The sequence below is a fragment of the Diorhabda carinulata genome, chromosome 3, assembly GCF_026250575.1.
Source record: "Diorhabda carinulata isolate Delta chromosome 3, icDioCari1.1, whole genome shotgun sequence".
NCBI lineage: Eukaryota > Metazoa > Arthropoda > Insecta > Coleoptera > Chrysomelidae > Diorhabda > Diorhabda carinulata.
The window spans coordinates 16,454,630-16,467,937 of record NC_079462.1 but is presented as its reverse complement, the minus strand read 5'-3'; the positions used below and the strand labels follow the sequence as shown (position 1 = coordinate 16,467,937).

General features: G+C 30.0%; 1 protein-coding gene across 17 annotated transcripts in view; it reads right to left on the bottom strand.

Annotated features, from left to right (window-relative positions):
- The window catches only part of LOC130891379 (voltage-dependent L-type calcium channel subunit beta-2), a 76,826-nt gene that overhangs the window by 11,115 nt on the left and 52,403 nt on the right, over positions 1 to 13,308 (bottom strand). For 8 of the 17 annotated variants that reach the window (XR_009058899.1, XM_057796075.1, XM_057796076.1 and 5 more), the window contains exons 3-9: positions 4,711 to 4,827; positions 4,220 to 4,339; positions 3,417 to 3,630; positions 2,338 to 2,569; positions 470 to 734; positions 243 to 410; positions 72 to 183 (exon numbers count right to left, since the gene is read on the bottom strand). Coding sequence is in view for 15 of the 17 variants with exons in the window: in XM_057796075.1 (XP_057652058.1) it covers positions 72 to 183; positions 243 to 410; positions 470 to 734; positions 2,338 to 2,569; positions 3,417 to 3,630; positions 4,220 to 4,339; positions 4,711 to 4,827 (1,228 nt within the window). In the remaining 2 variants the exon portion in view is untranslated. Of the gene's footprint in view, positions 1 to 71; positions 184 to 242; positions 411 to 469; positions 735 to 2,337; positions 2,570 to 3,416; positions 3,631 to 4,219; positions 4,340 to 4,710; positions 4,828 to 7,013; positions 8,174 to 9,579; positions 9,762 to 9,988; positions 10,079 to 13,308 lie in introns of those variants that run through there. The other 9 variants (XM_057796077.1, XM_057796088.1, XM_057796078.1 and 6 more) reach the window with 8 other exon arrangements.

The following is a 13,308-nucleotide window of genomic DNA, read 5'->3' as shown; positions in this document are numbered from 1 at the left end:
TTAATTTTTTTAAACGTATGTCGTGGATTCCAGACTGGTTTGTGATAAATAAAAAGCATAAGATTTTATACCTGGTAATGTTGGTCTTTCTTGATCAACCGTTGGGGAAGTCTGCGGAGAACTACCTATAGGTCGAGATACGTTAGGGATACTTATTTCAGGATGCGTAGCTCTCCAATAAGCCTGAAACGCATTTTTTTTTCGTTTATTTTGTTTTTTCCCCATAAATTCGCGAAACTTACCTCTAAATATTCCGCTATATGTTCGCAAGCATCTTCTAATTGATTTTCATCTAAGATAACGTCGAACATTTCGGGCGGACATTGAGCTAACTTTTCCGAAGCAACCATTTGAACATTTAAATGCCTAGCTTGACTTTTCCCCCTCGATTTTATAAGCCGTTGCAGAACCTAACAACCGATATTTCAATAAAGAAGAAAAAAACATCGATTAAACACATTTTAAGTACCTTAGGACTACTTATTTTAAGATAGACGATACAGGGGGCTAAAGAAGTTTTGGCAAGTTGCGAAGGATGATTAATTGTATCACAATCCAGCACCACTAGTTGTAAGGTAGTCGCAAGCTCGAAAATACGTTCGATTTCAGCCTGAACTTCCGATAGGCACGTCGATCGTGTCGTCGAACGTTCCATGATTGCGCGCTTCGAAGGGTTGTTTAGGAGAGAACGTTTGGCTAACGATATGTCGGCCATAACCCTAGTTATTATAATTCTAAAACAAAAATTTTACTTAATCTCAATTTTAATGGTTAAACGTGCATATTGAAACAGTAGCCGCCATATTACGTAATAAAATGACGTACAAAATTCATTTACCAAAATTATGTTCAAGTAAAATCGATCGATTTTGAAAAAATAGTATTTTTTACAATTTTAAAAGCGAATCTATTAATATTTATCCCATTTATTTAATAAATAGATATTATAACAAAAATTTAATCAATGAAATATCTTGGAACATACGAAATTTAAGAAAATATGGCAACGTCGCATACAGAAAAATCGATTATATTTTCTAATTTTCCCCTGATTTTTGTATTCATGATGAAGCCGCTTTATGTTAAGTTTTTTAAGTTATTTTTTCATATTATTTTAGAAAAAACTAGCAAAAAATGTAACTTTTACTAAAAATTCATCCATTTTGGTAGTGCATCGATGTCATTGACCCGGAAAAAAAATTGATCAAAACAAAAAGTCGAAAAGAAAAATTTGTGTTTTATATTGAGCAGTGTATTCATATTCGATGAAATATTTTTACGATATTTAAATTTAGCAAAAGGTTCCAACGAACTAAATATTTACTCATTTTTGTTTGGCCTGTATATATCGGTACAATACTTTATTGATAAAATTTCGCCTAAAATATCCGAATTTCATAAAAGTTGGCAACATCGCGCCTATATTCCTGTATAGGATTGGTAAAATAAATTACATAGTTGCCATATTGCAATATCAATAAATTTTCTTTGTATTATTTTGGTGGGGGATCGGTGTCATTGACACGGAAAATGTTTGAAACGTGTTGAGAACTAATATATCTTATATTTTCTTTAAACTTTTGTATATTTAAAAAACTTTTTTCTATATATAATTATGTCCTGAAATACAAATCAATATGACAACCATTGCATATGGACGAACCAATTTGATTTGGACAATAACTAAACGCGATTATATTTTGAGATATCTCAAATATAAATCAATATGGCAACCTCGCATGAGTGAATTAATTTGATAGAGAGAGAGGGTGAGTGATGTGTAAGTAAAATTGTAATACTTTCTATCTCTCTCTACTAATTAAAATCAAAACTTGTTATTCTCCTCCTTCGTCGTCACCGCCTCTCAAAACTTCGCAATATTAATAAGGAGTTATTCTTTTATTTTCGAGTCCAATATATAACAAACAAAACCTAACTAAAGCTTGATTTGTCTATGTTCTCAAAAATTTTCTTTAAAATTCTAGAAGCGGTGTCATTCTCCTGAAAAAATTTGTCACAAAAAAAACGTTCAATTACGAAAATCATCTAAACAAATTTTTTCATTTATTTTAAGACGAGAATATTGTCTGAAATATAGATGAATTTGGCAACAATGCACATTGGAGATTCAATTCATTTTAGGCAGATCTTTAAATCGATGCTATCAATATAATTGATTTTGTAATTCCCGCCAATATTAACCTACCAGATTGTTGTATTAAATAACAGCGTTGCAAAATTGCAATTAATAATGAGACGATTAGGAAATTTCGTTTATGTTTGGATATGAAAAATTGATTGAGGTTATGTTAAAAAATTAAAAATGAATTCACTCACCTTCCTTCGAATCTATGCTTTAAAAAATCGAATAAGGCTTTTTGCATCATATCAGTTACTTCGTATCCTTTCAAAGAAGGACCCACTAAAACTACAGGTCGCATGGAAGGAACAACATCGTAAGGGGCCGTAGCCTCTTGTTTTTTAAAGAAAGGTTTCTTCTTTTCTTTCGCCGGAGGTGTGGTAAGCGATTTGCCCGTTCTGACATTACCCATCGAATCCGATTCATCTCCTATATATTAAAATAATCATAAAAATATTTAAAATTAAAAAATTAACACACAGAAATTGATAAAATAGGTTGAAGTTTTCTACTCGACTTTCTATTTACGTCAATTGTTTTAAATAAATTTCAATTACAATACGTAGCGCCACCTATTAAATAATAACATAATTGAATAAAATTAACGAACTAGTAGAGACATCTGTTGAATAATAACATGAGTTTTGTTTCCTTTCTTGTTTAATTACAGAAGATACAGTCTACATCTATTTTACACAAGGAATACCTGTTTTTGTATCGTGTTCTCATATTAAAAAAACCTAACCAATTTAAAGCTACAGGGTGTTTATTTAAAACATAGTACGAACAGTGTAGGACTGAGATAATTTTTTAAAATAAGAACACAATTTTTGTTTTTTTTATGAATGATTTAAATTTTGTAAAAAATCTATTCTAATCTATCATCTACTGCTTAAGGTGGATTGGTGCATATAGGTAAAAAAGGAATCACTAGGATTTTAATTTGATTTTAAGCGAATTTTTTATACAAGTTACGAGTTAAAACAACTTGGTCACGTTTTTATTTTACTTTACTACAAATAAGTAAATAATTACGTATATAGAATCGGTAAAAAAGAAAACCCTATTTTACATTTGTATTAGTGTATGTGGGTTATTATGTATTGAATGACGTGTGGAAACAACGTTGCCACGTCTTCATTTTACCTTACCACAATTATTATATTGAAATAATTATTTTTAGTTGAGGAAATTAGAAAAAAAAGTCACAAGACAGCACTTCATATAGCCGATTTTTTCGCTTAAACTGTGATTTTTCGGATAGGAAAAGACATACCGGGCGTGGGAGGAGTGCTACCTCGGGAAACGTCGTTACCGGCTGAGGCGCCGATGTTGGAACTCGAGCTCGTCTTGCTCGAATACAATTTTGTTGTCCTCGTTTGCACTTGTTGTAAACGTAAGTTCTCCAATTTGACGGGGGAGGGGATGAAACCGATGTCACAGCCTTCTTTAACCAAACGTCCGATCCACCAGTTGTTATCGTACTTTTCCTACACAGAACAAAATTATTTATCCATTCACGACATACAGTAATAATTCCCAAAGTATCATTGAAAAATAAAAAAAATTTGTTTATTCGTAAAACTAGCTCGTAAATACGGGATGTCCTAATGTAGCAACATGAAAAATTTCAAGTTTTTTTTACATATTTTGTCTATTCGTAAATACAGGGTGTCCCATTTACAATGACACAATGTGAGGACATGAATATTTCGGTTTTTTTAATATTCTGTCCGTTCTCGAATACCTATTTATAATGACACAATATAAAGACAAAAATTTCGTTTTTTTTTAATCTTCTGTGCTTTCGTGAATACAGGGTGTCCTATTTATGAGATAATATAAAGACAAATATTTTGTTTTTTTAATATTCTGTGCGTTCGTGAATACAGGGTGTCCCATTTATAATGAATCGATTTAAGACATAAATATTTCGATTTTTCCTAATAATTGTGCGATCGCGAATACAGGATGTCCCATTTAGAATGATACAATTTAAAGACATAAATATTTCGGTATATTTATACATAAAATAGTGTAATTATGCACATAATTGATATTTAGCAGTATAAAACTGACCTTGATGTGCAAGAAATCTCTGATTTCGAAAGAAATGGCGTATCCATGAACGGGGGAATCATCATCGACGGATCCATCATAAGCTACATTTGTTCTGACGGCAAACGCTACCGGTTTTGTCTGGAAAATACAAAAATAACAAAAAACAAAGTAAATTCTGCAAAATCAAATTGGAAGTTTTCCAAAAAAGCTGTGCCTTTATTTGAAATCTGTCTTGCTGGTCCTAAATCTCATTCGTTCAAATAGAAATATGTTCGAAAGATGGAATTCTAACCTCAATAAAAAACTATCATAAACAAAATCCAGACGATGCAGCAGTTGGATGACGACTGCCAGCCGACTGCACACAATGGTGGAGATTGAGGCCCAACAGTGGACTCGACTGGCTGTTTAATGATGATGTCGCCATATTCTTCTTTCACAAGAGAATTTGATGGTTCACAGTTAAAATAATCGATTCGAGACGTGGTTTGCATATGAACAATACTCACCCTTGCTTTTTCCAGTTGATTAAGGGCCTGACGTTCTTTTTCTCGACGTAACGTTTCTTTTTCTTCGTCGAGCGAAAGATCTGACGACGGTTGCGAATAGTTCGAATCAGCCGAGCCCTGAAAAGAATACATACACGATTTCAAACATAAAATATTAACAAGTTGAAGCGTTTATAAGAAAAAATTCGTAATAAACGACCAGATTTCTGGTGGGCGCCATCTGTGTGCCAGTCGTGTCACTGACACAAAAATGGCGCTGCCAATTTCAAAACCATATTCTTGAAAAAAATCTACGAAAAGCGAGAATACACATTAAAAAACCCAAAATATGAAAAAGGAGCGGAATTCTGAAAAAAAATTATTAGAGATCAATTTTTTCGAAAAATAAACATTAACAAACCTTAAATTTGAAAAATTGCCCCAAGAAGCGGAGTTCTCAAAAAATATATTAGAAAACGTCAAGTTTTTCAAAAAATAAACATTAAGAAGCCCAAAATTTGAAAAATTGGCCCAAGAAGCGGAATTTTCAAAAAAATTATTGGAGTGCGAACATTTTTTCGAAAAATAAACATTACGAGGCCCAAAATTTGAAAAATTGGCCCAAGAAGCGAAATTCTCAAAAAAAATTATTAGTGAGCGACAATTTTTTCGAAAAGTAAACATTAAGAAGCCCAAAATTTAAAAAAACGGCCCATATAGCGGAATTCTCAAAAAATAATTGGACAACGACAATTTTATTAAAAAATAAACATTAAGAAACCCAAAATTGAAAAAAATACTATTGTATTTGTTTAAGAAATGAAATTTTCGAAAAAAAAAAATGATAATTGTTGAAAAAAATATCAATGCAGCGAGAATATTACTAAAAAAAACATTCAGAAATCGAAAAATCTGATAGCGACGATTTTCTGAAAAAAAAGCAAGAATTTTTTAAAAACACTGTTTAGGTACCGAGTAAACTGGAAATATGTTATTTAGATTTAGAAAGTTCAATCCTCAAAAAAAGTTTCCAGGAAACGAGGATTCTCAAAAAAGTATAAAGGAAATTAGAATTCTCAAAATTTCATTATTATCATAAATTTAAAATTAATTATTTTTCGTAATATAAACATACCCTTACACATTCAAATTTTTTTTAATTTTTTCTCAACTATTCTAGCGATTTGGCAACGCCATTCTTATTATAAAAAAGGTTGAAAATTTTCTGAAATCCATATACTAGCTTTGTTCGCGGATGAAGTTTAGAATCGATTCCGAATCATTAATTTCAAAAGTGTGCTTGTGATCCGCCCCTGAACCGATTCGGAATCACACTAACGAACAAACTTATTACGTCATGGTTTCAAATATGGCGACTACTATGTTTTTGACGATTCGATAGTCTATATATATATATATATATATATATATATATATATATATATATATATATATATATATATATATATATATATATATATATATATATATATATATATTATATTGATTGGAAAAAAAATTTTGTGTATATTTCGATAAGAAATTTATGAAAACTACCAAAAATAAATATTAAAATGAAAGTTAAAAAGTTTAGTTATGAGTTATGGAAGTAGTATATTATAAAATACTTCTGGGATCATCCTCGGATGTAAAAACACAAATTTAATCTTCAATTTTTGATAATCCATTTATGTAGCCTATTATAATAAATGTTTTTGCAAAAATTCGGTTTATTTGATAAAAAAATAATAGTAAGAAACTTCACACAGGTAAACGATTATCGTACTTTTTTTTATGACTGTATAGGTATAATATTTTATTTCAAACAAAATCTTTATTTTTAGATATTCCCAATAAATTTTCGTTATACTGTTACGAACATCTAATAATACTCAAGAATATGACTGAATTCTTTCTATTTCTGATTATATTTGTTTATTTTAATCTCATTAATTGACCATTTCTGCGCATGCTTCATTAAAAACAATGTTTTATAGTAAATTATCGGTATATTTATATAAAAAAATCGTTTTACTGATCTTAATATTTCCAATATCTTATTTTTTGTAAGAATAAATCAAACGAAATAAATAGCCAATTACATAAAAGTGAGGTTATGATACATTATGTTAGAAATATCATCTTTTAATAAAAATTCCTATTGAAACGAAGATATTTAATGATTGTATATTATATATAGGTTATAAATATAACGTTTTTTGATAAAATGTCAAAAAAAAATAAATAAATAGACGTGTTAAATATATAAATAATCAATATATCGAAAATACAATTAAATAGTAAACACAAAGTTTCCAACTAACCTGCGTGAATAGTTTATTGTAACCTTGATTATTATAATTATTATACTGCAACATCGGCACTAATTAAACATAAACAATAAATAAATAAAACTATAAACACGAAAAATGATAAACTACGAAATAAACAACCTGTATCACGTATTGAAACCAAAAAAGTAAATCAACCGAATGGTCCTGTTGTTGTTAGGCATCTAAGATAGTTTTCAGTTCGTGAAAATAGGGAAAAAATACGATTTATCGAACCGAACCACCGACATTTGTCGGAAAACTGAATGAATATGAAAGAAAATGTACGTAATGCGGACTACTGCCGCCAGGTTGTCAGTACAGTCTCGCTCAAATGTCTGATACTTCATAGTCGGACCGTCGTCGGCGTGTGGTTGTTTAAAAACCTCATAGATAGAGGACCGGACTTATATTTTCTAATTTCCTAATTAACGAAGTGGCTACTGCTACGTCGGCGTGTTGTTTACATAAAATTTATCAGTGAATTTAACGGTCGTAATAAAACACGAATGGTCGATTCAACGTCACGACTAAAGCCGCAAATACATGGATATCAGCGCAAAAATTTAGAAATAGAAATTTTCTTTCATTAATTTGTTTAAGGCGATAAAAAAATTCGCAATAACGAAAAAGAAGACGTTGTTTGATCGAGTGTATGAAAGAACTGGCAAACCTTTGTACAAGGATGCCCAGAATTTCGTTGTACGATTTAAAACAGTCACGTGTGTACTGCGCTTTATATTGGAAGTAATTTTTTCCAAATGAGTGATTTACTAATGAGATCGTAGCCGTATGGTTCAAAACGGTCGCGTGTGTGCTGGGTTTTTCATTGAAATTTGATTTTTATTAACAAGATTGAAACTGTCACGGTCACGTGTGTGCCACGCATTACATCAAAAGTATTATTTTTATCAAATGTGTGAATAAACAACAAAATCGTAGCCTTACGGCTTAAAACTGTGGCGTGTGTACTGTGCTTCACATTTAAATTTGATTATTATTAACAAGATTGAAACTGTCCGGTTTAAAACTGTGATGTGTGTGCCGCGCTCTACATCAAAAGTATTATTTTTGTTCAAATGGGTGAATAAACAACGAAATCGTAGCCTTACTGTTTAAAACGGCCGAATGTGTGTTGCGCTTTACAATGAAATTTGATTACTATTAACAAGATTGAAACTGTTCGGTTTACAACGGTCACGTGTGTGCCACGCTTTATATTAAAAGTATTTTTTCCAAATGAGTGAGTTACCAATGAGATCGTAGACGTATAATTCAAAACGGTCACGTGTATACTGGGTTTATATTCAAATTATTCAGTTACCAACGAGATTGTGAACAGATGGTTTATAACTGTAACGTGTGTGCCACACTTTGTATTAAAAGTAAAGTTTTTGTTCAAATGTGTGAATAAACAACGAAATCGTAGCCGTACGGTTTACAACGGTCGCGTGTGTGTTGCACTTAATATTTAAATTTGATTATTATTAACAAGATTGAAACTGTCCGGTTTACAACGGTCACGTGTGTGCCGCGTTTTATATTAAAAGCATTTTTTTCAAATGAGTGAGTTTCCAATGAGATCGTAGACGTATAATTCAAAACGATCACGTGTGTACTGGTTTTTATACTCAAATTTATCAGTTACCAACGAGATTGTGAACATAGGGTTTATAACGGTCACGAGTGTCCTGCGCTTTGTAAATAAAGTTTTTTAATAAATAGAAAAATCGTTACCTTTAATTCACGATAACGCAATGCATATCGAATCCTGACCTGTACGTGAACTTCTTTCATCAATATGTTACCAATGTTGCCATATTTATTAGCGTAAAAGAAAAACATCTTTCATTGCATATTGCATAAGTCTGTCTCTTTCTAATTAATTGGAAAATTTGCCAATCGAGGAAAATTGATTCTTAATATTAGATTATTTTTGAATACGTACTGAATCTATTGGATATATATTCTTTTAGAAAAAAATAATTATTTTTAAAATATGATAAATAAAAATAAAATAATCGTCGTGTCAATAAGATAAGTAGGACACTCCCCCGGTTGATGTTGAAGTAGATTTATTATGTAAAATTGGAGTCAGTTGGCCGAATCGATACTCGCGCAAGCGCTTTGTATATAATTACATCGTGTGGTTACAGGGTCGGATTAGCTCATATTTGGAAACATATTAATTAAATATGACGAAACAAAAATATTTATACAAGATGTTTATTAAACGCATCGTTGCTACGAGGATTGTCTGAAAATAAACAAACAAAGAAGCAAGATAATAATTTCCGTCTTTTTTTTTCAAAATGGTATTAATGATGGAAATTCCTCTCAAACAAGTTATATTTTTGGGAAAAAGACACTAGGGGCCGAATCTGGAGAATATGGGGTAGATTAGGTACTAATAGTGAATGTATTCGGACTACCTTTTCGTTTACTTGAAATATCCTCGTTCGGAGTTGGATATTTCAACAAATTAAATATGAAAATATGTTTTTGAGATCGATGACAAATTTTAATAAAACAAAACAATAAAAAATGACAATTTTTTTACCCTTCTAATTCTGCTAAATGGAATGTAGTTCTTCTTCTTTGGTTTTGGATGACTATCGTGTCTATGATGTTTCTTCCTCCCTAGCATTTTTTTATTTAAAAAAATCAACAAAACACTTCACACTTTCGAAAAATAAACGTAGATTCGATAATAAATATACCTTTTTATAAATTTTCACATATCTGCAGCAAATAAATTACGAGGGTGGTTCAAATATAATATGTATATGAGTTTTTACGTGAAAATAATATTACAGTAACTGAATATCCACCCTATGTGCCTGATTTGGGCATGTGTGATACTTTAAACATTTAATAAACAAAACGTAATCAATTGATTGACATTTCAATATGATTTTTTTTGTTTATATCATCGTTTGTGATGAATTTAGTGAAAAAGGTATATTTACCGCTTAAATCGAAATCACGTAGTCACCGAAACTGTGTATGAAATAAAAAAAAATTGTCTCTGCATCCCGTCCAACATTGCTCGAAACTATATCGTCAAGGCACTTTATATTCCATGCCAAATGATTCTATAAATAATCAACACCGCGGTTCAAGCTTGTAATTCATCCTTACGTTCATATCTGTCTCAATATTTTTTTTTTATAAATATACGATGAATTTTTTATTAATTAGCAGAAAATTCGTGACAATTTGTATGAAGGTCGAACCTCGAAAAAAAAAATCAATTTTAAATCAGAAGAGACCTAATATACACCGTATAAAAGTTTATTGTTATTAATTTTTTGACCGATTCTGTATATAAGTAACGAGAATACAATGTATAGAGATTGAGAAAAGTAACATCGTCTTGTAAATATATTTCTCATTATACTGACAACTTATGATTTCACCTCATATAATTCGAATTTTATTAATTTTTCGATCGTTTCTTCATATAAATATGCAAACTATAATTCATAAAGATGGAAAATTATTACAAATTTTTTTAATAACAACACTATGAATAATTTAAAAGTATCCAATATTAAACATCTCCCAACTGTAATATTGACGAACAGCTGATTTTAATACAGCACCGCCATCTATCAATTATTCGCTCTACTTTTTTATACGCTAAAAGATTCCTTCTTTAAAAGTAGATTCTTCTCATTAATTCGACGTTATAGTTACTAGTCGTATCACGAGGTGCCCGCACCTTAGTTATTTATATAAAACTAACAATTATTTATTGTTTAAGACGTAAACAATTTTTTTTATACAAAAATAAATGAATTATTTCTATAAATAATGATTATTGTTTCGGTAACGAAAACATTTCGAAGAAATTTTTTTTTAATAGTAAATAACCCAAATAGAAGTGAATTGGTTATTTATACAGAGTGGAATTTTATGTATGGAATTTGATAATCTTTTTGTAGACTCATAGAATTTGCGTGGTTGCCATATTTACCGTAATTATGGTTATTATTGTAAATTTTTCGTTTCAATAATTTTCAATTGTAAAGTTTTTCATAATAATTTAAAAGGAATATGTTGATGATATTAATAAAAAATTATTCAAAGTACATAAAATAGGACAATCACATCTTTTGTACACTATTTTCAGATTTATTTTTTCATTCAATCATTCTGATAAAACTACGTGATTATACAGAGTGGAATGAAAATACGAAATTCTTTAATAATCTGAACTGTCTTTTTGACTGTTTTAATCACTCTTACATTTAAAAACTTCATAATTATACAGGGTGGAATGAAATTATGAAATTTTTTAATAATTCGAACTATAAATTTCTTTTAGCACACGTGTATTTTCTATACGATATTTGAGCGGTTGTTAGATTCACTGTAATCAGTAATCGTTAGTATTATTATAATTTTTCGGTTTCCACACGAATTTTCACGAAAATTTTGAAGGTTTTTGAACTTTTTGAGCTAATAATAATATGAAAACCACTTAAAACGAGACATAAACAAGTTTTGGTAAACGAGTTTTTTTTTAATATTTGTACATTGTCGATTTAACATTTGCGATGTTGCAGCTATCGAAAAATATCAATTCTATCGTATTTTGACTATTTTTTCTTATTAAGACAAGCTACGAGAGTTTTGAAACAAATTAACTGTTATTATTAATTCTATATATATTTACACCCTGTATAAAGTTTCGCCAATGGATATGAATGAATAGTGGGAATGTATGATGATGAATCATCATTTTCGCAAGAAAATACGACAAATAATAGAAAGAAAGAATCAACTAGAGAGGGGCGAGATTAACTACGATTAGTTATTACGATTTAAGTGGGTGGTGCTTGTGGTACTTAGGTGGGATTAGATACGATAATTATATACGATGTCTCCACCTATTTATTACTCCATTCTCGCCAATAATATATTTATTAAAAAATAAATTAATTTTAACATTAACATTTCACAACCCCCAGGTATATCATGCGGAGCAACGGGGGTAAGTGCGAAAGCGATAGTGCCAGATGTAGGTCTAAAACTACCCTTATTATATGGTAGGTATTAGAAATACATCCCCTTTCCGGTGTTGCACAAATTTTGTGACTTTATTCCATTTACTTAAGGGTAGTTATGACATATGTGTTTGTATTTCGTAAGCATTGGCGTACGTTTCGAAAATAATAGAAGAAAACAAAATATTTGACTAAAAAACAAGAAATTACCTTCGGGATTCTTCCTTTTTACGAACCCCATTAAATATAACGAAGAACCACCACTAAAAGTTATTTATTAGCTTTTTATTTTTAGAAATTCTATTTTCTTATTGTTAATTTTCTTCATTTTTGACTCACATTCTGTTTTTTTACAATTTTCGTAAGTAAACTCCGAGTTTTTCGTGATTTTTTTGTGCTATTTTTTCACCCTGTTTCCGATTTATAGCGACGCCAATGCTTTCTTGAAAATTTACCGAATATTTCAACATATGGTTCGAATAACTTCGTACAGCCCATTTTTCCATTCGTATTAAGTTACTTCTCGTTTTAATTCATTATCATGAACAATATAACTTATTTCATTCCGATATTTTAATTGTCCAATATATATTTTTACTAATTTATGTTAAATTATAATAATTTTTATTCATATCTAACAAATAATCTTGTTTTTTTTTCGACAAAATATCTGTACAAACAATTTAACTTTCAGTAAATAAAATTTAAAAAACACGGGACCTAATCTGGTGAATACGGTGGACGTTTATCATTTTCAAAATAGTTTAGAGACGCCTATGTTCGAAAAATAAGTAGTTTTTATAAATAAAAATCATTTTAGATTGTTGTTTCATGTTTTTCTTTTCATTTCGTATCTGTCTCATCGCCTAAATCATTAATTTTCGTCTCGAAAGAAAATAAAATTATGACACAAAACAACTACCAAAAATCCAATAAATTTCCAAAATTATGATAATTCTAAAATAAATAATAGTGAAAAATCACGTTAAAACATATAATGAAACGTTTTATATACGAGGAAGTTCCAAAAGTCCCAATTGCGTTTAAAATCAATCATATAATAACTTTTTCTTCTTCTTTTCTATCTTAAATTAGGACTTAGTCCTGTGTTTACTCAATGGTTGATGTTGGGATGGTAAAAAGCAAATTTCGTGCCATCTTTAAGGGGAAATTGTTATTTCTCGATCGTACCCTATCAAATGCTTTGGTGAGATCGATGAATCACAAGGCTGTCTTATTGAATTCTTGGCGGATCTATAGCAGACTCGATCTTTCTG